The sequence below is a fragment of the Asterias amurensis genome, chromosome 11 (genome assembly GCF_032118995.1).
Source record: "Asterias amurensis chromosome 11, ASM3211899v1".
NCBI lineage: Eukaryota > Metazoa > Echinodermata > Asteroidea > Forcipulatida > Asteriidae > Asterias > Asterias amurensis.
Window position 1 is genome coordinate 18,279,108 of NC_092658.1, and position 26,030 is coordinate 18,305,137.

Here is a 26,030-nt window from a genome sequence, read left to right on the forward strand (position 1 = left end):
ACATTAAAGGATGACACACGTTCCTTCTGATTTCTAGATCACTGATACTTTATTCATTCAACCATGCATTAGTTAATGGTCGCCATTTTACATCGTCCCAGCATGCATGTGTGAGATGACCTTGGGGGTCAACAAACTTAAGTAAAATTACCACCAAGAACAATTTCTTGCTTACCAGTCGTGACAATGCATTGTCGAGACAGAAGAGCTGTTCTTGTACATGTACTGACTCTACATTATTGACACGTTTCCATCGCAGTGTACTTGGCTAAATACCCCCCACAACAGTTAAGTCCAGAGGAGGGATAGGCCTACCCATGCTGCCTTTGTGTCTTAAAATAAAATGAACAGTACTTAAACGGACTTCAAGAACAGTTATTATTCCCAATTGTATGAACACTTGAGTTCCATGCCGCACTGAAGGGTGACTGGCGAAAATCAAAATAAACTGAATCGAAAGCTACAACACGTATGCTTACCAAGTTAAAAGTTTTTAATATATTTTCTGCAAAAAGTTTTTCATGAACATAAAAGGAAAAACATTCTTATGACTAAGTAATTTGGTGATAACGCATAGGAATGTTTCATGATGAAAGTGGAAACAAAAGGGGTCCCAACTCTGGTGTGTCTGGCAACTTGCATAAAAAAATAACCCAAAAATTTAACAAGACTTGCAGTCTATAGATAGTTCCCGATACACGTCATCATTACAGGCAGCTAAGAGCTGCGCTATAAGCATTCTCATTTCCTACGCACCCAAGTAACTCACCGACCAGTCAGGCAAGGAATTTTAGTAAATCTCCTATGTACACCATGCTGTATTAACCCAGAAAAGTCCTGAGTTAATGCTGTATGATTGCCAGTAAAGACGGCTGACAATGTGTGAAAATGTGTAGGAACTATCTATAGACCTTATGTGAATGATGTCATATCAGTAGGGCGCCCTCACCTAGAGTTACAAAAAGCGGGCTGTTCATTGGCCAAACCTGTGCGCCGCTCGTATAAATCTGTGTGTTTTGACTATGTCGTCATAGTTTTACTTCTAAGATGGCGGCTGGATGACATCAATGCATAAGGTCTATTGGGGATAAATAATGGTCTCATGAAGCTGGCACCATAACCCGCTCATCCTCATCTTGTTCTTTCCGTCTCTTCTTTTCTTTCTCTGTCAAAGTATAAAATTACACATATCATGAGCCAAATGTTACACGCACAATGCTTAAGTATAACACACATCATGAGCCAAATGTTACAGAGCAAAAACACTTCAGAATAACCCACAACGTGAGCCAAATGTTACAGTGCAAAAAACAGTTAAAAATAACACAAAGCGTGAGCCAAATGTTACAGGGCACAAACACTTTCAAATAACATTAGGGCTAGATAGCTCAGTTGGTAGAGCGCCGGCATGTTTCTCCAGAGGTTGCAGGTTGCAGGTTAAAGCCCTGCTTTAGTAAAAATTGTCTAGTTTCCATCCAAATTGTTCATAATTTTAATTAAACACCTGGGGAACTAGACCTAATGTGAACAAATTGTGTTTGCATTGTTTTGCAAAACACAGTCTTGAAGTCAAATTGTGTTTTTATAAATCGAAATAAGTTGAGTTAAAATATATCTGGGATACTTCCCCCCCCCTTTTTTTAGTAAAACTTTTCTTGCGATTTCATTCTTACCAATTTCAGGAAGTTGATCTGTTGGTGCATCTGGTAATTGGTCAAGCTGAGACTCTGTCCCCTCCACTCCCGTCAGCTGAGAGAGTTCTTCCAAGATGGCCGCCTCGTCATCGTCCGTCAGGCTACCAGCAAGCAACTCATCAATCTCCTAAAACAGAATAATGGTGAGTTTCAGTCGACAGTTCACAATTCACATAATTTAAACAAAAGTTTAGCTCAGTTTATTTCGGGTGGTGTTCCCCAACTCGGGTGGTGTTCCCCAACTTTAATCACAGAGGACCAATTTGGTTTGGCTGTCTTTGTTGGTTACATGATCTACACACCATGGATATGAATGCTTTCCTCAGCTGAACATACTTGAATCCATATAAGATTGGATTGATGGCAGAATTCATCATTGAGAGAAGTGTAAATACATTCCATATGGCAATATCAATATTAAAAAAGTCTGCATCCAGAAACAAGGATATAGAAAACCAAACGGCTCCAGGCAAGACAAGAATGAAGAAAGCTGTTGTGATGATAGCAAGAGTGCTGGTGACTTTCTTGTGAGCTTGGTGCAGTTCTTGAGCTGGGCCCTGGATTCCTTGCACTTCTAGGTTTCTGGCTCCTTGTTTCAGGTTGATGAGGATTCTGATGTACATCCAAATTGTAGCTGCAATGGGTAGAAGGAGCAACAGCATTAATGCAATGCCAGAGGCTGTAGGTTGTCGTACCTCACCATTTACACAATTGTCTCTGTTGTAGTGATGTATTTTGAGGACTGACCGAGGCAAACACACTATTACTGGAATTATCCAAACAGCAAGTAACAACAGCGTGATCTTTCTTCTAGTGAAGTAGCTTGTATACTGCAAAGGTCGACTGATTCCAATAAATCGTTCAAAGTTGGCCAATGTGAGACTGAGAACAGAGTGGGCACGAAAGCAGTTGATAAAGAAATAATATATCCAAGTACTGTTGAACTGAAAAAGCCTGTCTGTTGTACACTGGATGAGGTTAGAATTCATTGAAATGTTAGTTAAATAAAAGTATTCCAAAGAAATAGATACAGTTGGAGCGCAAGATACAGAGACCAAAGCATCTGCAACAGCAAGGTTGAGTATCATCAAATTGGTCACATTATGCAGTTTCTTGGTGTAGATTATAGTCACACATACAAGAACATTTCCAACAAATCCAATAATTCCGACAATTGGCATCAAAACAAGTAAAACTGCAGATGTTTTTATAATTACATCCATGTTGCCCATTGAGTCACTGTGTTATTCTGTGTGAGACTGGTTTATACATGTAGCTGCTCTCTCAATGCAAGCAGCCCTGGATGTGATCTAGGACCACAGTGTTAAAAAACATCAGAGTCACTAATATGGGTGTGGCTAGTATCAGATTGTACTCAGATCTACTAAGCCATTCTCACAGTCACTAAATATGCATCTCAGTAACAATTAAGAGTGACACTCCAGGAAAGGTGGTCCATCAGCAGATAGTGCTTTTCCTCACTCTGTTTTGTTTGCAAACAAGTAACATATACACATATAAAAACGAGCATCAAGCAGCGTACCTGAAACTCAAAAAGTAATTATAATCTATTTAAAAAGCCATTAGCATTGTATTTGTACTTGGCTTGTTGCAATTTCACATCACCCAATAAAAGCAGTCCCTGTGTAGTTAATAAGATCCAATTAAATCCTAATACAGAACTTTAATACTGTGATTGCTAGTACCCGTCACTCACATGTCTTGTGACTTCATTAAAGGAACACGTTGCCTTGGATCGGACGAGTTGGTCAAAACAAAAGCGTTTGTAACCGTTTTGTATATAATGCATATGGTTGGAAAGATGTTTTAAAAGTAGAATGCAATGATCCACACAAGTTTGCCTCAAAATTGCGTGGTTTTCCTTCTACTGTGCGAACTAACACGGTCGGCCATTTATGGGAGTCAAAATTTTGACCCCCATAAATGGCCGACGTGTTAGTCGACGAGGTAAAAGGAAAACCACGCAATTTCGAGGCATGTTTGTGCGGATCATTGTATTCTACTTTTGCAACATCTTTCTACCCATATGCATTTTATAAAAAACGGTTACAACGCTTTTCAAAGACCAACTCGACCGATCCAAGGCAACGTGTTCCTTTAACAGACACAGTGGTTAAAATCAGGTCAAGTCCATCATTAGATGCTACCCTTCTCAGTTGTTTTGTTTTCAAACTTTTCAATCAAACCTGACTACCACAAACAAATTAAATAAATGAAAAAAGAAACTATTGATACCATGCAATTAAAGATAATCAGATTTTCAGAGTATTTAAAGAGCAGAGTATTGTGCTCTAGAAACGAAGTTATTACTTCAAGTCTGACAAAGTTATTTAAGTGGAATTAACAGAATAATGTTTTATTTTAGTTAGTACCGCGCTGGCACCATGACTTTAACAAAGCCAAAGAAACAAACATTGTGTTTGAAGTACCAAGATTTGTTGTTTCTTTATCTGAGACAAAACCTTAAGTCACAAACTGTGTTTGCAAAACCTCGGATGTGAGACAAGGCCGTCAATTCGATTCATGACCAGAACCAAGACTGAAATCTCTGGGGCGGATTGCACCAAGTGGTCTTAAACCAGTCTACATGTATGCGCTATAGCCGGCTAACTTGAAACGCGCTTAGACAGTCTTTAATTATAGACCGATTGCAATAGCGCGGTCTTTAATTTCAGCCAGTCTAAAATCTTAAGCCTGCTCAGGGGCGGATTGCACCAAGCGGTCTTAAACCAGTATATGCGCTATAGCCGGCTAACTTGAGACGCGCTTAGACAGTCTTTTATTATAGACCGATTGCAATAGCGCGGTCTATAATTATAGCCAGTCTTAAATCTTAAGCCTGCTCTGAGCTGGCTATAATCGGTCTTTGTTTTTTGTTTTTTTAAAGATAGCGCTGCATTTCTTAGTTGTAGATGATTTGATACAAAGAGCTCTAGGATTAGATTTTATTTTAGAAATAGATTACACCCATGGGAGGCATTATGATGATGATCAAGGTGATTGTATCGTAAATGTATGTTCCCAAAGGTAAAAATGATACAACTCACAGATTTGATATCGGATGATTTAAACCAAAGCAAAGAACAATGCCGTACCACCAGTGCCTGCAGAGTGCTAGGTATTATGGGACATTTGTTTGTATTTCATTACTTTTCAGCGACTTATCTAAGACCGGCTTATTGCAACAGGCTTAATGACTGACTAAGCTAAGACCGTCTAAGGCAGATAGCTGGCTATAACTGACTGGTCTTAGACTGCTGACTAAGACCGTTTTATTGCAATCCGCCCCTGAGCTGGCTATAATCGGTCTTTGTTTTGGTTCTTTAAGATGGCGCTGCATTTGTTAGTTGTAGATGATTTGATGCAAAGAGCTCTACGACGAGATTGTATTTTAGAAATAGATTACACCCGTGAGAGGCATTGATGACGATACAGTGTATCGTAAACATATGTTCCCAAGAGTAAAAAATGATACAACTCACAGATTTGATATCCAATGATTTAAACCAAAGCAATAAGAAGAATGCCGTACCGCCAGTGACTGCAGAAGTGCTAAGTATAATGGGACATTTGTTCTATTGCATTACTTTTCGCCGACTTATCTAAGACCGGCTTATTGCAACAGGCTTAATGACTGACTAAGCTAAGACCGTCTAAGACAGATAGCCGGCTATAACTGACTGGTCTTAGACAGCTGACTAAGACCGTTTTATTGCAATCCGCCCCAGGTCTTTCTGGACTTACCCTCGTGGAGTCAAAATACAATGAAATACAATGGAGGAAGCCTCTCGATGACACGTACTCCTTTTATTGCAGTTTGATGAGCTGAGAACTGTCGTTAACTACAGTTGTACTGGTATAGACCATATTGAATATGACGTCACCGTTCAAATATCTGCCCTACAACATGGCGTCTGTGTGCGTGTGCATGGTTGTGTGCGTGCATGTGCAGTAGAAATCAAACCGGGAATGCTGCGTGCTGCGTGCCTTATTGATGTACACGTTTGGACGCGCATACGGTTTGCCCTACAAGATGGCGACTTTCACAGCAAAATTAGGGTTATTCAATACGGTCTATTGCTGGCGGCCGTCTGGGAGATTCTCCCTTCCCCCAGCATCTAGTGCCTACCAACGACCCTGAAGCTAAACGCATGGGACTATGGCAGGGGTCAACTAGTCCTAGTTAGCTGAACACTGCGGGGCTACCATCACCTGTTACCAACTGTCAAGGTTCTGCTTTCTGTTAGACTTATGGGGTGAAGGTCCAGAGAGTTAGCCTACTCCTGCGCAAGGTAGGCTGTGCTTAACTCCTTGCGCAGGCAACGCTATACTGGAGTTACTACAATGGTGTTGGAGTTTTATGGGTTTAGGAGTGTTTAACGACTTAAAGTTAGCTTTCGGGTGGTCAGATTTTGAAAGACTTCTCTGTAGTTAGACACACCCTGGTACTTTCTTAATCACAGAGGACCAATTTGGTTTGGCTGTCTTTGTTGGTTACATGATCTACACACCATGGATATGAATGCTTTCCTCAGCTGAACATACTTGAATCCATATAAGACTGGATTGATGGCAGAATTCATCATTGAGAGAAGTGTAAATACATTCCATATGGCAACATCAATATTGAAAAGGTCTGCATCCAGAAGCAAGGATATAGAAAACCAAACGGCTCCAGGCAAGACAAGAATGAAGAAAGCTGTTGTGATGATAGCAAGAGTGCTGGTGACTTTCTTGTGAGCTTGGTGCAGTTCTTGAGCTGGGCCCTGGATTCCTTGCTCTTCTAGGTTTCTGGCTCCTTGTTTCAGGTTGATGAGGATTCTAATGTACATCCAAATTGTAGCTGCAAGGGGTAAAAAGAGCAACAGCATTGCTAAAATGCTAGAGGCTGTAGGTTTTTGTAGCTCGCCGTTTACGCACTCGTCTCTTTTGAACTGATCTATTTTGAAGACTGACCGAGGCAAACACACTATTACTGGAATTATCCAAACAGCAAGTAACAACAGCGTGATCTTTCTTCTAGTGAAGTAGCTTGAATAATGCAAAGGTCGACTGATTCCAATAAATCGTTCATAATTGGCCAATGTGAGACTGAGAACAGAGTGGGCACGAAAGCAGTTGATAAAGAAATAATATATCCAAGTACTAGTGAACTGAAAAAGCCTGTCTTCTGGACAGTGGCTGCTGTTAGAATGTAATGAAATGTTTTTAGAATGGGAGAATTGTAAAGAAATAGATGCATAAGGAGCGCAAGATACAGAGACCAAAGTGTCTGCAACAGCAAGGTTGAGTATCATTAAATTTGTCACATTATGCAGTTTCTTGGTGTAGATTATAGTCACACATACAAGAACATTTCCAACAAATCCAATACTGCCGACAATTGGAATCAAGAAAAGTATAACTGCAGATGTTTTAAAAAATACATCCATGCTGCACATCGAGTCACTGTGTTATCCCATGTGAGACTGGTTAATAGCTGCTATCTCAATGCAAGCAGTCCTGGGTGTGACTTGTATCAGATTGTACTCAGGTCTAGGACCACAGTGTTGAAACAACATCACAGTCACTAACGTTCCTTTTAGTTTAATAATTAAGAGATACACTCCAGGAAAGGTGGTCCATCAGCAAATACTGCTTTTCCTAACTATTTTGTTTGCAATTAAGTATGCATATAACAAAACAAGCACTCTATTGAATTTAACTTGATTGAATCAAAAGTACCATACCTGCAACCCCAAAAGTAAATATAACCTATTTTAAAAAGCAATTAGCATTATATTTGTACTTGGCTCATTGCACTTTCATTGCTGCTCGCCCAACCAAATTAAATCCCATACAGAATTGTAATACTGTGACTGCTGCCCGTCACTCATATGTCTTGTGACTTTATTAACAGACAAAGTGGTTGATATCAGGTCAAGGCCATCATAATAATAATAATAACAGCGGCTTTTTATATCGCGTGCATATCCATCACTCAGTGATGCTCAAGGCGCTTTAACATAGCGTTTTTTCCTGCAAGGTATGTGGGACTACGTTTGAATCATGAGATCAACTCCTTTGACATAGTACCATGTAATGGTTTACAAGGCGCTGTTGTGCAATATGCTGTCAATCAAACCAGGAATACCGAGGCGAACCCCCTTCTCTTTTCGATAAGTGCACTGGGTTCTTTTACGTGCATTACACAACACACAGACCAACCGCTTTACGTCCCATCCGAAGGACGAAGCGATGGTTAAGTGTCTTGCTTAAGGACACAAGTGACACAACTGGGACTTGAACCCACACTCTGCTGATCAGAAACACCAGAGTTAAAACTAGGTGCTCTTAACCACTCAGCCAAACACTTCCATCATTAGATACTGCTCTTTTCAGTTTGAATTCAAAGTGATCATATCAATCAGTCACCAAACCTGACTACAACAAGAATATATCACTTCATTTTTTAATTTATTCCAAGTTAGGTGAACAACAACAATATATCGTTGTACCCCCCCCCCAAAAAAAAATATTAAGTCCTAGACTGCTTGACAAAAGGTTACAATCATATTGCACCTTTTTAATAGATGTTAATATTGCACTAACTTTATAAAGTTCAAGAGCACGCAACCTGATTCAGTTTGATGAGTTGAGACTTGTGCTTTACTGAAGTTGTATTGGAGTTGATGCGATCACAAGAGAACTGTTGCAGTTTGGATTCACTGAGTACTGAAGCCAATAGTGGGTTACTATATTGTTGGAGTTTGATGGATTGAGTACTGTTTCCACAAGAGAACTGTTGCAGTTTGATTCAATAAGTACTAAAGCCAATAGTGGGTTACTATAGTGGTGCTGGAGTTTGACGGATTGAGTACTGTTTCCACAAGATTGCAGTTTGAATCACTGAGTACTGAAGTCAACAGTGGGTTACAACAATGGTGTTGGAGTTTGGTGAGTTTTTCTTTTACCCTTACTTTTTTTTTTCTAGCTTTGTTGTGCAAGGCGCTCATATTTGTGCAAGTCTTCTCATCCTGCTTGATACATGTCAATGTCATCTTAATCACAGAGGTCCAACTTGGTTTTGATGATTTCGTTGGTAACATCGACCCACCATGGATATGAATGCTTTTCTGAGCTTTTCAACTTTTAATCCATACAAGACTGGGTTGATGGCAGAATTCAGCATGGCGAGAAGTCCACATGTACTCCATATGGCCTCATTAACTAATGAAAAAACAACTTCTGGTTCAAACACCAATGAAACGGAAAACCAGATAGCTCCAGGCAAGACAAGAATGAAGAAAGCTGTAGTGATGATAGCAAGAGTGCTGGTGACTTTCCTGTGAGCTTGGTGAAGTTCTTGAGCTGGGCCTTGGATTCCTTGCTCTTCTAGGTTTCTGGCTCCTTGTTTCAGGTTGATGAGGATTCTGATGTACATCCAAATTGTAGCTGCAATGGGTAGAAGGAGCAACAGCATTGCTGCAATGCCAAAGACTACAGTTTTGTTTTGTACCACCAATGTGCAATTGTCTCTTTTGTACTGATCTACTATGAGGACTGACCGAGGCAAATACACTGTTATTGGAATTACCCAAACAGCAAGTAACAACAGTGTGATTTTCCTTCTTGTGAAGTAGCTTGAATAATGCAAAGGTCGACTGATTCCAATAAATCGTTCATAGTTGGCCAATGTGAGACTGAGAACAGAGTTGGCACAAAAGCAGTTGATAAAAACAGCATATATCCAATTACTAGTGAACTGATCCAGCCTGTCTGCTGTACACTGGCTGATGCTAGAATGAGATGAACTGTTTCCAAGAAGTAAGTATTGCAAAGCTATAGATGCATACGGAGCATAAGATACAGAGACCAAAGCATCTGCAACAGCGAGGTTGAGTATCATCAAATTGGTCACATTATGCAGTTTCTTGGTGTAGATTATAGTCACACATACAAGAACATTTCCAACAAATCCAATACTCCCAACACATGGCATCAAGACAATAAGAACTCTGAACAGGTTTATAATAGCGCCATCCATATTGCCCAATTAGTCTTTGTTTGTAATCCTGTATGATGCTGATTTAGAGCTGCTCTGTCAATGCAAGCAGTCCTGTTTGTGGCTTGTATCAAATTGTACTCAGGTCTAGAACCACAATACTGAAACAACATCACAGTTTATCAAACCTCAGTCAGTAATTTTATGCATCTCAGTAATAATTAAGAGTGACACTCCAGGAAAGGTGGTCCATCAGCAGATAGTGCTTTTCCTCACTCTCTTTTGTTATCAAACAAAAAAAATACTAAAAGGTAATCATCAAGCACTTAAACTTTTTTTAAAGGCCATTAGTGATGTCTGATTACTGACTTTTTTCAAATTTCAACATAATATGTAATATAATTTACCTGTAGAAGTTTCAGCTTCATTAGTAGTTAAGTTTTTGAGAAATAAAAGTAAAAATCACAGAGCAATGTTTTCAGGAGAGTTGCATAAATTTGTTGTACATGCTATAAAAAAATAAACTCATTTTTCAAAAAAACTACAGCACATCTGCAAGAAATGATACAAGGGAAACTTTCTCCTATCATTATCATCAAATGTGTTAGTTCAATTTATACCTGTAGACATTGTGATTTGTGTCGTACAAAAAGTACCCAAACCCTTTCAAGCGCTCGCCTCTCACCACTGTGGCCCCAGTTCGATTCCCAACTAGGACCATATGAGAACAAAAATGTGCAATGTTTTTCTCCTGTGCCAGTTTTCCTCCCCCTGGAAAAATGTCTGCCACAAGTGGCCTTTACATGCAAGTGGCTCTAAGCCATTTGGGTGTTAAATTTGAATATTGTCTGGTACAATGACGAGCTTGATCACAAGTTACTACTTAAATTTGAATTCCTCAGACTATCACAACAGTTGCTATGTCACATGATTCAGGGCAAGCTTTTGCCTAATTTACATAAGAGACGGTGAAAAAATATCACAGGCATGTTACTCGGGTAGGATTCGAACTGCCTCTAGCTGCCGGGCAACCTTGGAAGTCTAGTTGGTAAGACACTGCTTTAGAATTGCAAGGGTCGTGGGTTCGAATCCCACCCGAGTAACATGCCTGTGACATTTTTCACAGGACTCGGGAAAGTACTGAGTATACAGTGCTAACACACATCGGTGTATTGGTAAAAACCAAAATTAACATCTGGAGGTTGCTATACAAAAGCTTGCCCCGAACCACTTGACATATCAACTGTCTCCATAGTCAGCTGAATTCAAATGTAAGCGCCATTGTACCAGATATTATTAAAATCTAACTCGCAAATGCCTTATTCTTGCAAATGTACAAACTGAAATAAATATATGAGCTATATTTCTGATTTCAAGATTTACCCTCTGGTACTCGATTCCGTCCTGTGTGTCCTGCATTATTCTCTCCACATCATCCAGTGACATCATCTGTAAATAAACAATCAGCATTTGCATATTATTTGCATTTGCATATTATTTACAAACAATACAGTTCAGTTTATTAAAAAAATAACAATCACGTATTGAATCTCTTTTGTTGGAGTGTTGGTTTCAGAGCCACAAGACCACACTGGCTCTCTTCAGAGCTACACTCTAACAAAAGAGATTCAATACATGATTGTACCTGCAAGTTTACTGTTTCTTGCCTGAGACTCATATATAAGTAGTGATATTATGCATGTCCTTTAGTGTTAACTTTATGATTTGTATCTTTTTATATTCTCTATTGTTGCTTAAATGTATTTGCCCTGCATCTCAGAATAGGGTCTTGAACACTAGACAGATGGGCAATTTCGGTGTCTAGTCAATAAAGACACTGCTCTAGAATTGCAAAGGTCGTGGGTTCAAATCCCAACCAAGTAATGTGCCTGTAATTCTTTTCACAAAACTCGGGAAACAATTGAGTTTACAGTGCTAACACACATAGGTGTAAGGGTACAACCAAAATTAATATCATTATTATTAATGTTATTATTAGAGACAAACCTGGTGCATCTTCTTGAGACAGTCATTGCCATTTTTCAGACCCTCAACGACCTGCACCTCAATCTGAGCAAACTCGATCTCCTGAACCAGCCGTTCCAGACTCTCCAGTTGGTTGTCCGTCTTGGTCAGCACCTGCTCCTGGTAGCGTTTTTTCTTCAAGAGTAATTTGGCTTTCCTAAAACGATGAAAAAAGGCAAATATAATAAACCCTTCCCATGAAATATTAGACTGGTCGGCAAAAAAAGAAACATGGCTGCTTTTTGTAGGGGGATGATGGTGGCGTGATGCAAATTTGTTTGTGCTTGTGCTTACAGTGCAACCCTATGGCGTTTGCCAACCAATAGGGTCTGTACGCATGCGTAAATGTAATTAGCATACTTTATGGGAAAGGTCTATTGAGGACATCCCACAAATTAAAGCACCCATGCGAAACAGGTCTGTATGCTTCGTTTTTTTTTAAAGGAATGGGTCACCAAGGCATTTGGTAAAGGGCACCCATTGAAGAAATTGGGTTTCTACTAGTTTCTACTGAAGCACTTCCAGTGCCTTTTTCCCAGATGTTTTAACAAAATTCAACATTTTCTGCAACTTTTCAGCTAAATAAAATACCTCAAATATTGGTTGTTTCCAACAAGTTCAACACTACATGTATGTTTGAATATTTGTGTAACATTGTATCAAACAGTAGCTATCTGTTTTTTGTTTTTCATTTGTAGCTTTCCATAGTTTTCCATCCTCAGTTGGCAAAAACTTGGGCTTTGACGTTACAATACTATAGACAGGTCTATACTGATTTCAATGGAGACAAAGCAAGATGGCCGAGTTCTGAACAATTTAAATAACTTACTCCTTCTTTCCATCTTTTAGCAGCTGTTTGGCCACTCCTCTTTCCCTCGATAAGTTGTTCTCGATCTTTCTCTGGTATTTCTTCAACTGATCTCTCTGTTGTTTCAGTTGCTGAGTAAAACAATTTAACACTTTGTCATTATTATTTTTCAAATAATAAACCATTATTTTTCAAATAATAAACCACAAAGGAAACTGACTGGGTAAATAATCAGCAGTCGATTTCAAGAAACGGTATTGAACGAAACACCCGTCCTAACTTAGGATGGATTCAATGCATCCTAATATCTATAGATATGGAACTTAACTCCCTATAAGTCCAAAGATTTATCCTAAGTTAGAAAGAGTCTGGTGAAATCGACGGCAGGCATGATAGTTGGTCTTTGGAAAAAATTACATTGTATTTGTATTTGTATTTGCACACATTTATTTTATTGCTGCCCTACACATGTACATTGTACATGTACATTTACACATTTAACAAAGTTTGTTAATTATATTCAAATTATGAGTAGTTTACAGTAATACATAACTTAGGATATGAAAACAAATGAAAGTTCACAATGATTTAGATAGTTATATATAATAGGAAGCTTTAAGTAGGACAACAATTAGATTAAGGTGAAGCAGAGGCTTTTGTGCCTTAACCTATTGACAGACAACCAACAGAAAATACTATACAGAAGACAGAAAACACGCGACAGACTAGACAAACAGAATACACGCCAGGGGCTAGTATAATGTTTGATGGTGAGTATGTTAACAACATTCTTCAAACCTACGAATAAGCATCAAGAAGTTTTTTGTTTTTTTTTCTTGTGAAGGCAGGAGGATTGACTGAAGATTTAATTGAGTAACTCAAACCATTCCAAAACATAATGCCACGTTAAACAAGACTATTTTGGTACAATGTTGTTCTCTGGCGGGAAACAAACAGATTTTTATTGGCAGTACTACGAGTATAGTGTGAATGGATGTTTGAAGTAAGTGTGAAAAGTGAATTAATGCAACTTGGCAAAGCGTTGTTCATAGCTTTATGCCTATACATTAATTTACCCAAATTTAGTTGATAAAAGTCAACAATTTGTAATAATCTAAGGTTAAAAAATTAACAGAGCTGTATGGTGATGGGCACCAGCATTAGAAGTTCTACGAACAGCTCTCTTTTGCAAGGTAAGAAGTTTACTGCTTTGTGTTAAGGAAACACTCTAAGTACACATGGTGTAGGCTCTTTAGACTTTTCAAATTTTTCTGGGGGCAAAAAAAAATCGGAAAACAGAAAAATATCATGTTTTAATGATTTGGGGGGAACAAAGACAAATTTACCAGAGGTTTGAGTGGGATTTGAACCAATGACCTTCGGATTAACAGGTCGTAGCTCTACCAACTGAGCTATCTAGGCCTATGTTTGTGGTGTCCCTATTTTATCAATACCTTTGTTTGGGGTGCCAGTCAGAAGCCATAAAACCTGTAACTGTGTAGCCAGGGATCACCCCCATGTTAACGCTACAACCTGGGATTGGATTTTCAAAACAAACTTCTTTAGGGACACTAAAATAACAATAAATAAATGACAACTTACCAGCACAGCTTTGTCTTGCTCAGTAACTCTGCTCTTTTTTGCGAATAAGCCACCCATGGTGCATCAGTACAAATCTCAATCATCCGCCACTTCTGGTACCTCACTCAGCATGCGTGGAGTAATGGCGCATAGCTGATGAAGAATTACGAGTTAAATGCTTATTCCAAAAAATAATTAAAATGGTCAACAAAGTTGATAAACTAATCTACCTTGATGATTGTTATCCTGTCTGACCACCAGTTGGACTTCTTGGGTCATAATCAACAAAAAAACCTTTTAAACTCTCAAGGATTCTATTTTAAATAAAAGTTTGTTTTGTGGTTTGACGGGAATGCAGCAAACGCAAGTCAAAAAAAAAAATTGTTTTTGACAGCACCAAATTAGTGCAAGGCTTGAAATTTGCTTGGAAAATTCTGGTGCGCAAGCTAATGTAAAACCTGTGTGCAAAAAATGGAATTCAGCAATCAAGTTTGCGTACTCAGCAGAGGCTAAAGTGTGCACGAGGATTGAAGTTTGCGCCCAACACAATACTGTTCTCTACGTACGCAGTCTACATCTACATCTACACTGGTACTCAGCAAACTCCACTTCTGGATGTAAACTAAAACAATCGGAGGTGAAGACTAGGTGTGCGTGAAACAGGTGGAAAGTTGAGCTTTAATAAATTTAGAAAATAGTTAATAGGTGCAATAACCACTGGTTAAACCAGTGATTGATCATTGAGTGAATGATCTGTGTATAATGCATGGAGATCAAATTCAAATAATACGTGTCATTTTGAATTTAAATGGGCGTTTTCTTTTTTTAAGTGGTTAACAAAATGGGCAAATCTGTAAGTGTAATCCTCTGGTCTTCATGAGGATGTAGGGTTAAAAACGGCTACGATCACATATTTACCATTGGGGGGATACCCTCCTGTCATCATTTATTTATACACAATGACATATCATACTGACACCGCACTGAACACCGACAATATGATCTCAATCAAATATTGAAATAACGGGATCGGTGATACACAGTGGAACCAAACTCAAATACACATTATGGTAACAATATCAAAAGTTAAATCATCTGGAAGCACTCTTTTTGATAACCAGTATTTGGCCAGAAGTAAACTTCCCTAAGAGACAAACTCACCCACAAGTCGATCGTTGTGCTCTTCCAAAACAAATTGTGAGTCATGATCACCACCTCGTTCCTATGCGTGTGCATCTTGTTTACTATTCAGATCAATGCCTTTTAAACAGCGAGAACGAAGTTAAAGTAACGAGGTTGATTCCAACATGGCAGCCTCTGGTTGCCAACTTTTTTTCACCCCTGTTCTGTATCTAACGATTTTACTCTTGGTCGTGGTCAATGGTAAGTTTTAAAACGACTTGATTCGATTTTGATTTGTTTTCTGAAGCATCCACCTGATTTTTTGGTACGTTTTGCAGTCAGTTTCGATAACATTTTCAGAAAAATGTTGCTGCCCAGATTCCGGACATTAAACGTTACGCTAAACGATGCCGAGTTGCCTCCATCGGTCGCACTAAATACCGATTACCGACAACTCACGACAACTCACGACAACAAATTTTTAAATGCACTTTAACAGCACATTTGAACATAAGTCAACCGTTAAATATTAGCACACAAGTCATATGCATCTAAACCTCTTTCAAACTGGTGAAAAAATTGTATTTTTAATTGTGAAAATGTTTTTTTTTTAGTTTTACCACAAACTTAGTACCGAACGGAAATATTCCCTGTGTTGTCTTTTGACGATTCTAGTACACCTCAGGGGTAATTTCTGAGGGCTGAGTTGTATTTTATTTTTTTTTTTTCTTTCTTTCTTTCTTGCTTGGAAGTAACTAAAATGATCGTAGCGTCATACGTTATCGACCCTCATATGTTTTCGGTCCCAAACTTTGATTCCCGTTTACCGCGAGATTGTGCAAGCTGCACCGGTGACAGAAGCTATGCAGTTTACTCACGGTCTGTATTTTCATCAGACGTAATCATGCTGAGAAAAAAGTTTCCTGTCGTTGGTTATGCTCAAACATTTATAAAATGATTGATTTTTTGTACTAATCACTAGTACATTATTATGCCAACATTCAAATGAGTCAAAGAAACATCATCCAACTTCAAATGTTCAAAACAAAATTACTATCTGCTAGATTGAGTTTCATTCTGCTTTAGTCACTAGATGGATCACGTGAGGTGGTTACTATTTGGGATTCTATGGTGTGCCAATATGGGGAAAATATTAAAATATTTTAAGTGAAAATGACCCAACATTTTTTGGGGGGATTTACTGAATACTGTAATAAATGATCGTGGGCGCCCGGCAAATCTTGCAAGTCATGAATATCTATAAGGTGACATCATGATCGCTAGGCTTATGTGTGTGTACAGTAAAAATTGAATGGTGACGTAGCGATGCGCTGTATCTGGAAACTACCACCGCGCAACGTCACCTCATACATATATTTATTTTGTACACCACACAAATTGATAAATCAGCGCCACGTGACATTACCTCTTGGATATTCATGACTTGCAAGATTTGCCTGGTGCCCTGACTTCTCACGTCCAACGAGAGGAGAATCATTCAAACATGGCGGCGCCCAAGAACATGTCACGTTAAATGTAATTTTTGTACACGATTTTTTGGACCAATTTTCAAATCATCACATCTGGACAAAGTCATCATTTAGTAAGCCCTGTTATGTGTCATAGTAATTCCACAAATGTAAGGAATAAAATGAGGTATGTTGGAGTAGTATAGGACTTTTTTAAATGGAAGAAATTTGCAATCAAACTACCACGCATTTTGCGACCTTTGAAAACTTAGCGTTTAAGGCATATGTATCGAAGGTGGGCTGTAATGGTGACAGTGATGAGACTGATGTTAAAAGCGGAGCCATTAACAGCTCAACAAGGTGGGCTAATAAAATGGTAGCCCCACTTTACAAACAATGGCTAGTATTGCCCGTAATAATCATTCAATTCAATATCCTTCTTCTCAAAACTACATGACTCATGGTACAATGTATACTTCAAATTAGATGCAGTTGACACCTTTGCATGTTGTCAAAGACAATGTATTCTTACTTGTTGTATCTCTACAGCAACATCTACGCTGGTACTTAGCAAAGTCCACTTTTGGATGTAAAAGCTAGCAAGACTAGGTGTGCGTGAAACAGGTGTAAAGTTGTGCTTAGAAATAAGTGCAAGTAAAAACAACACTATGCCCTAGTTGAAACTAATGGGTGTAGATGTGTGACCTGAAGATGGTCACCGATGGAGCGGTGATGACATCTGCAGGGAGTACGTTCCATAGTCTGACTGCTGTGGGCATGAAGGAGAACTTGTAGATATCTTTACATCATAGGCATAAAATAACAAACACCCTTGCATAAAATAACAAACACCCTTGTTGCATTACTCTGTGTGCTTTCAGATGCATAATAAAAGGCTTCAGCTGAGAGCATTTTATTACTTGAGTGAGAATTTACCTCTTACTAAAAAAATATGTTACTTCAGAGGGAGCCGTTTCTAACAATAGTTTATACTATCAACTGCTCTCCATTGGTCATCACCAAGTTTTTAAAAAATTGTAATTATTTTGAGTAATTAATAATAATAAACCGTTAAGGGTGTCATGGCCGTGCGGATAAGAGCACCGAACTCAAGCTCTGGTGCTTCTGTTCAGCAGAGTGTGGGTTTGAATCCCAGTCATGACACTTGTGTAATTGCTTCTCTCCACCCAGAGGTAAATGGGTACCTGTGAGGGCAGAGATGGTTCTTGTGATTGATTTAGCCGAGTAGCGCATATTAATGTTGCACAAGGCTGTATACTCCCCACCAGGGAGTTGAGAAGGTTTAAGGAGTGAATTAAGGCCCAGTGACCAGGGATAATAATGTGAAGCACTTTGGGACACCCTCCGGGTGTGAAAAGCGCTATATAAAAACGGGTTATTATTATTATTATTAATTACCAATAGTGTCCAGTGCCTTTAAGGGTTAAATGTGCTAATTGAGTTGTATTCATCATTTATGCAGATGGGAACGTTGTTTCAGCTCGTCAAGTCCGGATGAGAATGGTAGAGGAACCGATAAACACAGGGTAAGATCATTTGTATTCTGAGTGAGAAGTCTCAAGTACAGAGCCTTGCATCAAGTGTCTTATGAGCTTGAACTCGAAAATTTGTTTTTAAATATAACCTAGTACATACAAATTTTGACGTCACAAAATTGCAACAAACAATTCAGAACATTTGAAATGTGTTCATCTCAACTGTGAAACATTGTTGTATGGCATTCGCATTCCCAGGAACGAAACAAGTTAACATAACTGTTTCCTGTCTGATAGTTATTTTTAACTCAGCAAAGTTCATTTTAACACTCTGAGTAATATTGGTTGTAGTCCGGTCACACATGTGAGGTCGATCATAGACAGGTCATACCTGTGAGGTCAACCATGGACAGGTCATAACTGTGAGGTCAATCATGCGGACCATACCTGTGAGATCAATCATGAAAAGGTCATATATGTGAGGTCAATCATGGACAGGTCATACCTGTGAGGTAAGTCGTGGACAGGTCATACCTGTGAGGTCAATCATGGACGGGTCATACCTGTGAGGTACATGTAAATCATGGACAGGTCATACCTATGATGTAAATAATGGACTGGTCTTACCTGTGAGGTTAATCATGGGCAGGGTTGACCTGTGAGGTCGATCATGAAAGGGTCATACCTGTGAGGTCAGTCATGAGCAGGTGTGACTTGTGAGGTCAGTCATAAAAAGGTCATACCTATGGGGTCAATCATGGACCGGCTATACCTACAGACTTAAGCATGTAACTTAATATTTCTCTTTGTACATAGGCAAAACTATGATAACAACAATGAACCAGAGAGCCTTCAGCCGAAAGTCAAACCCTCCAATTTCTCAGGTAGGTTTTTTGTGAAGATTCTGATGCTCATATGAGATTTTAAGTGGCGCCATAAACATTTATGTTGATTACAGCGCTTTATAAATGTTCATTGAAATTATTGTTTGAGCATGAAGAATGGAGTGTTTGTCGTTATACTATTTTGTCGCTTTGTCTTTATGGATATGAAAACTATAGATGTAAATTTGCACTGGGGATAAAGAATTTGGTTTTACCCATTTACATGATGTGTGTTAGCACTGTATACTCAGTACTTTCCCGAGCTCTGTGAAAAAATCCCCAGGCACATTACTTGGGTGGGATTCAAACCCACGACCATTGCAATTTCTAGAGCAGTGTCTTACCAACTAGGCCACTGAAATTGCCCGGTAGCTAGAGGCAGTTCAAATCCTATATAATTTTAGCAGCGGGTACTGCAGCAGTTTTATAGATGAAAATTTGCATCAGGGATAAAGAATATTTCTTTTTGTTTTACCAACACCGATGAACATAAACCACAAGCATATAACTCGAGTGGACCACAACCGTTGCAATCCGAGAGTAGTGTCTTTCCAACTAGAGTGCCAACTTGTACACATTGTTAGAGATGGTAAATTTGCATCGGGGATAAATAATATTAATTTTGGTTTTTACCCGTACACCAATGTGTGTTAGCACTGTATACTCAGTACTTTCCCGAGCCTTGTGAAAAAATGTGTAACAACCAAAATTAATATTGTACACATTGTAATTATATTGTACACATTGTAATTATCACTCAACTTTAGCGGAATGGTACATGTAAGACCACTTCAAGATTGGAGACCACTAACATCAGGGCTAGGATAGCTCATTGGGAAAGAGCCCCGGAAGGTTAATCTGGAGGTCGCAGGTTCATGTCCCACTACAGTTGATTTTTCTTTGTTCAACCCAAAATTAAACTATAGCCATTTTCGTATCCACGGCCTCGGCTTTGTTTTTCGACTTCCGACTTTGTCCTCTCGTCTGAAGCCCTGAGTGCAGATGTGAAGCACCGAGATTGTAAAAACAACTGCGGGGTCAAGCCAGTCTGAGCCGAAAAGGGCATATCTTTTGTATGTTCCCCTATTAAATCAAAATGTAAACATCTTAAGTTAATGACGCTATGATTAATTTCTTGAACTGCAGGTCCTCCTCATCTGAAGAGATTGTACGGAAGATGCTTCTCAAAAATTATTGACTCGTAAGTCCAATTCAGCTGAAATATTATTGGCTCCCAGTTAAGTTGTTTACAAGTTATACAATTCTTCTGTTATATTTCAAGGCTCAAACATGTCAATCTCCTGCTTATTTATCTGAACGTGTTTACAATTTTTCTCCTACTCGGACTTTATGATCTCCTCAACAGTCATTGCTTTCAACTACAAGAGCTTCTTTCATTTTAGGGGGGCCATGGATCATTTTGTACGCAGCACCGTTTCTATGAAATAGTCTTCCTGTGCGTTTTCGCCAGGCTAGTTCTTTACAATGTTTTAAGTCTCTGTTAAAAACAGACTTATTTGTAAAACTTATAAAACTTATTTGTCTGAAGCTTCTTATTTGGTAATTGTATATTTTACTGTTCTTTTTATGCACTTAGAGGCTTTTTGCATTAGGTGCGTTACAAATGTCTTTATCACTAATTAATATTTATAGTGGTGCTACTATATATAAGCCAATGCATAATGTTCATGGTTCTGATAGTGTATATATAGCTGTAATAGAAGCAATACACATGTGACATTTTGCTCTGGATTTTCAAATAGTCCAAATGTGTCTTTTTTACTTCCCCCCCCCCCCACAAGGTACAAGTATGAGTTTTGTCCATTCCAGAATGTGACACAGCATGAGCAGAGTTTGAGATGGAACCCCTACAGTGGTGTTTTAGGGTAAGTAAGGTGTCTTTTTCAGTCTTTGAAATCTGTGTGTTTGAATGAAATGACTGAGGCCTGATCTGCCCCGGGTTTTGGCCTTGGTCCCCCGTCAAAGTGATCATGTAGACCTCCTTTGTAACAGAAGTGCCCCATGCAAAATGAAACTGCCCCTTGCATTCTCACAGATTATATTTGTTACTCGCTTTATTTTGCATAAATCACTTACTTTAATGTTTAGTTATCTGTGTCCCCATATTCCCTTCGGAACATGGGCCCAATTTCATAAAGCTGTTAAGCAGAAAATACTGCTTAGCAAATGTCCTTGCTAAGCATACAATTAGTGGGGCACCATTTGCAACAATGTAAACTTTATGGAATTGTGTCTGTTACCAGTTTCTGTTCAGTGAGATTTTTCTGTGCTTAGCGAGTTCTTATGTTTACAGGCATTATGGAATTGGATCCTGGGGAGTGGTGTAGCAAGGTTCTGTTGGATTTGGGGTTGCGGGGGGGTGAAGTTGCTCAGTCTAGAATCCAATGTACAGTGAGGTTTTTTTTAACATTCAATTCTTCTTTTAACCTCTTCAGGGTATGGCAAGAGTGGAGTATAGAGAGGAACACCTTTAAGAAAATGCTGATGAAAGAAGGCGACGAGTGCGGTGAAAAAAACAGACAGGTTTCAGTAAGTGCTCATAATAAAACTTGTGTTTAAAGGCAGTGGACACTATTGGTAATTGTCGAAGACCAGTCTTCTCACTTGGTGTACCTCAACATACGCATAAAATAACAAACCTGTGAAAATTTGAACTCAATCAGTCGTCAAAGTTGCGCGATAATAATGAAAGAAAAAACACCCTTGTCACACAAAGTTGTGTGCGTTCAGATGCTTGATTTCGAGACCTCAAATTCTCAACCTGAGGTCTTGAAATCAAATTCTTGGAAAATTACTTCTTTCTCGAAAACTACTCCACTTCAGAGGGAGCCGTTTCTCACATTGATTTATACTATCAACCTCTCCCCATTACTCGTTACCAAGTAAGGTTTTATGCTAATTAATATTTTGAGTAATTACCAATAGTGTCCACTGCCCTGTAAGTCATGTAGTTTTTATTCATTTTAAATTTTGCAGTTCATTTTTCTAATTTTTCTTGTTTTATCTTCTCGAGTATTTTTATTCCCTTGTAATAACCGTGCAATTTAGCATCCAGCTGCGAATGGGTCTAATAATATATTCCAGTGTAAGTTTCTATAAGTATATATTCCAGGCATTTTCATATGTTCAAAACTTTTTCATCCTGAGATCTGGTTTTTTGGTTCTTTCTCTCGATGTAGGTGCAACTAGCCTGTGGTGCCTTGAATTCCATAGTCAATGTGTCTGAACCTTCTACCTGTGAATACGCCATGGTCTTTAATACGCCACTTGTCTGCCATAAGCATTCATTACTTGGTAAGTCTAGACTTTATCAATGACCAAGAAATATAAAAAAAACTGTTTTTGTAAAAGCGCCAAATTGCCAAAGGATACAAGGCGTCAAAGAAAGAAGGGGAAAAGACAGAACGCGTACAAAGACGACCAGCTTTGATGAGGGAAAAAGGTTGGTTTTGAGAGCACATTTGAAGGCTGGGACACTGTAGGAGTTTCTGGTTATTCTAGAATTGTAAGAATCATGTCAGATTCCAGGTTGTAATTACACAGAGATCTCTTTATGTGGCTCTGGTCTTGGCCTTGGTGCCCCTCTCAAAAGTTTCCTTAATTTTGTTTTGATTTTTCAATGGAAGTGCGCTTTGCCCCCTCAAAGGTGAAAACCCAGGGCTGAAATTCTGCTGCTTCTGCTCAAGTACTGACAGGACTCGGTAAATTAGAAAAAAACAAGTGCAATGAGAGGAAATCGAAGCATGTTGTAAACTGGTTCAATACCAGAAAGATTTATTTGTATTACTATTGTCAATTTTATGTCCCCTTTCCAGTTTACCCAACACTACCCGGATCACTTCAGAGCAGATGGGACGAAATCGAGGGAGAATTATTCAATGAGGAAATAACACAGCAGGTGAGTTTGAACTCCTTGTGTACGCTTACACCAACGCACTGTTTCGAATAGTATGTTTTAAAGGCTAAGTATACCTTTGGTTTTGGGAATGGTTCGATTGTTTTAATCCTATGTAAATGGAGATGTATACAATTAAACTAACATGTGACTATTTCATTTGAAAAGGTGAGATATTGGTCGAAAATATTGAGAGATTTTGCCATACAGGAAAAATAAAAATAGCAATACACAATCTGAGAAACACTTTTATAGGCAAATTAGGTCACTTATTGGTTGAAACTCTTGTCCCATTTTGGAAATGTCATCAATAACAACCCAATAAAGAAGAATCAACGATAAAACAAACTTTTGCAATTTGTTTGACTCAAAAGTTTATATCGGGTCCTCTAAATCCCAAATAGTGATACGAAATCTGGAAAACACTTCTCAGACCTTGGATGTTTGGGGATTCTTGACCAAAATATTGGCGGAGTACCTAACAGTTGTAAACAAATGACACAATGCATGTTTTCAGCTGTAAACCTGATTCATTTAAATTGCAGGGATACAAGAAGAAACTGGATAAAATCTTCCAAGAAGCCGGTCTGATCATGGATCCAGTAAAGAAAGAGCCGCATAAACACCCTGAGAAAAGCAACACGCATGACGGACCACAGGGTGATCACTTTGACTCATTGGAGTCTTGCTCAGTGGTAAGACATTTTGGGTCTTAGTAATACTTAAAAGCACTGGACACTCTTGGTAATTACTCAAAATAGTTGTTGGCATAAAAACTTACTTGGTAACAAGCAATGGCGAGCTGCTGATAATATAAAACATTGTGAAAAATAGCTCCCCCAGAAGACTTCAGCTGAAGTCTTTTCTTATGCATCTGAAAGCACACAAACAACAAGGGTGTTATGCTTTCATTCATCTCTTGCAACTTCGAAGGCCAATAATTGAGCCCAAATTTTCACAGATTTGTATTATGCATATGCTGGGATACACCAAGTGAGAATACTGGTCTTGGCAATTACCAAACCTTTCTAGTGCCTTTAAACACAAAGCTTTGTTACAAGAAAAGAGGTGGTCCGAGTTGTGTCATCTCAAGGACACTTTCTCAGGGGACGGAGAGAAAGGCTTAGGAGGGGAGGGGGGTTTCCTCGGGGTTGGCACGGAGGCCTAGCAGTGCTTGAGGTTCCACTCTCTAACCATACCTTTGGGGTTGCTTTTGTTTCTTCTTCACTGATCGCAGGCATATCAAGCACTTCAGGATGAAATTAAGAGACTCAAGGCTCAATTAGAACAGCAAGGAAAAGGTAAGATGTGAGACTCGTCAGTTCAAGTACATGAAATACATTGCGAATGTTTTAATCTTAATGTCAATTTCTTACGTTATTTTAATAACTTTTTTAGTCAAAAATATTTATGTATTTTGTTTTGCTTTAACAGATGGTGAAAATGGTCCATTGTTCAACTTGGATAATATTTATACCTGAGGCTGATTAGTAATGAAGTAGTAAAAGGATGCATGCCTTTCATTTTGTCGTAGACCTTTTTATAAATGCTGCTGCCATCTTTTTATGTTCCTTACATCAACAACAGTTAGAAATGCATACTTTTAAAAATTGAGGGGCCAGACTATAAATGTCTTTCAAGCCTCACTATGTAGGAAACTTTGCATGGTTGAAATACGATATAGTAAGGTTTGCAGTAACACCATGTAATGAGTTAGGGTGGTTCTGAAAAGAACTGTTGGTTTCAACTTGACGTTTTGATCAGTATGCACCTCATTCTGGCGTCTTTGAATATGAGAATATTGAAATGGCAGTGCTATGAAAAGGGTTTGAAGTGCATGCATAAATGGACTGCATGGATAAGTTGCTTAATTAAAAATAATTTAGAATACAGGATTTATGTATAGTTAAAAACATTAAGTGCCCAAAGGGACAGAAACAAACAAGGAATTTACCATCTCCGTTTATAAATTTGAGTAATAAATTGTCAATAAATAGCTCATCCCTTTAGGGCCCGATTCTATAAAAGCCTGTGAGCACAAAAACTTTCTGAGCAAAGAAAATCATTGCTTTACAGAAACGGTTTTGTTTGTGCGCCCCACTGAAATGACATAATATGCACAATAGGGTCCATTTTCACATGTGTAAGAAGAACATGAATTAAAAGTTATTTTTTCTTTTGCCAAATTGAGCCTCATTCCAAATGAGGAGTTTATTATTTGAACATCATCAACAATTTCATATGGATGTTCTTTACCTGTTTTGAATTAATAGTCGCATTGGTCACAACATGTTCTTGTACATTCTTAACGTGAATTTTGGAATGATGTATATTCTCTGAGAAAACAGTATGGTGGTATGTTGTTTATCCAAATTTTATTTTTGTTGTTTAAAACAACTATTAACACGTTCTGATGACAAATATAATTCTTCAGTTACCTGTTGGTTTTTAAAGAACGTATCTCTTTCCCAATTTATTTGAACTATTCTTTTCTGCTTTTTTCTAATATAATTTCAAAATCCATTCTTTTTTAATTGTGCCTTAGAAAACGACGGGGACAATTTTTACAGTTTTCTCCCAAAACAATTTTTGTATTTGGATATTGCAATATTTATAGAAAAAAAGTATTAGTGGTGAGAGGATATTAGTTAATGTACAAAGTGGCAGAACTTGTGGCACATTGTAACCAAAAGTATATATAAACGAGCTCAAAGGTGTATTATGTGAAATTTTGTCCACGTTTTTTGTTTTCTTTTTTTTTTGTAAAAATGCATTTCGTGACTGTGTTTCATATACCTTGTATGTTTGACACCAGGGCACAATCTCAAAGAGCTGCTGTAAGCACAAAAAGTAGCTAAGCACAACCAAATTATGCTTACCATAATAAGGTTACCAGCCAAAGTACCATGTCACAATTTGTGATTGGTATCCTGCTTATTTTTGCGTAGCAGAGAGATAGGTATTGTTTGAAGCTTTGCATGGTGTGGAGAAATAAGAAGAAAATATAAATAAATAGTAAATTTATGGGTT

General features: G+C 38.4%; 3 protein-coding genes across 3 annotated transcripts; 1 reads left to right on the forward strand and 2 right to left on the reverse strand.

Annotated features, from left to right (window-relative positions):
* Positions 1-24: 24 nt before the first annotated feature.
* Positions 25-15,336, reverse strand: LOC139944248 (charged multivesicular body protein 6-A-like). Its single transcript, XM_071941223.1, has 7 exons — positions 15,275-15,336; positions 14,135-14,266; positions 12,554-12,663; positions 11,707-11,881; positions 11,083-11,148; positions 1,674-1,821; positions 25-1,165 (listed from the first exon to the last, which is right to left on the reverse strand). Exons 2-7 carry the CDS (start codon positions 14,189-14,191, stop codon positions 1,101-1,103), a joined length of 621 nt encoding a protein of 206 aa, XP_071797324.1. The 5' UTR covers positions 14,192-14,266; positions 15,275-15,336; the 3' UTR covers positions 25-1,100.
* LOC139944092 (somatostatin receptor type 4-like) lies at positions 6,173-7,147 on the reverse strand. Its single transcript, XM_071941048.1, has one exon. It carries the CDS (start codon positions 7,145-7,147, stop codon positions 6,173-6,175), a length of 975 nt encoding a protein of 324 aa, XP_071797149.1.
* A 42-nt stretch (positions 15,337-15,378) lies between the features above and the next one.
* On the forward strand, positions 15,379-26,030 carry LOC139944247 (N-acetylglucosamine-1-phosphotransferase subunit gamma-like). Its single transcript, XM_071941222.1, has 11 exons — positions 15,379-15,496; positions 18,188-18,251; positions 19,017-19,084; positions 20,231-20,285; positions 20,887-20,970; positions 21,541-21,634; positions 22,285-22,399; positions 22,921-23,003; positions 23,546-23,695; positions 24,238-24,301; positions 24,435-26,030. The coding sequence occupies exons 1-11, from the start codon at positions 15,421-15,423 to the stop codon at positions 24,479-24,481; spliced, it is 900 nt and encodes a 299-aa protein (XP_071797323.1). The 5' UTR covers positions 15,379-15,420; the 3' UTR covers positions 24,482-26,030.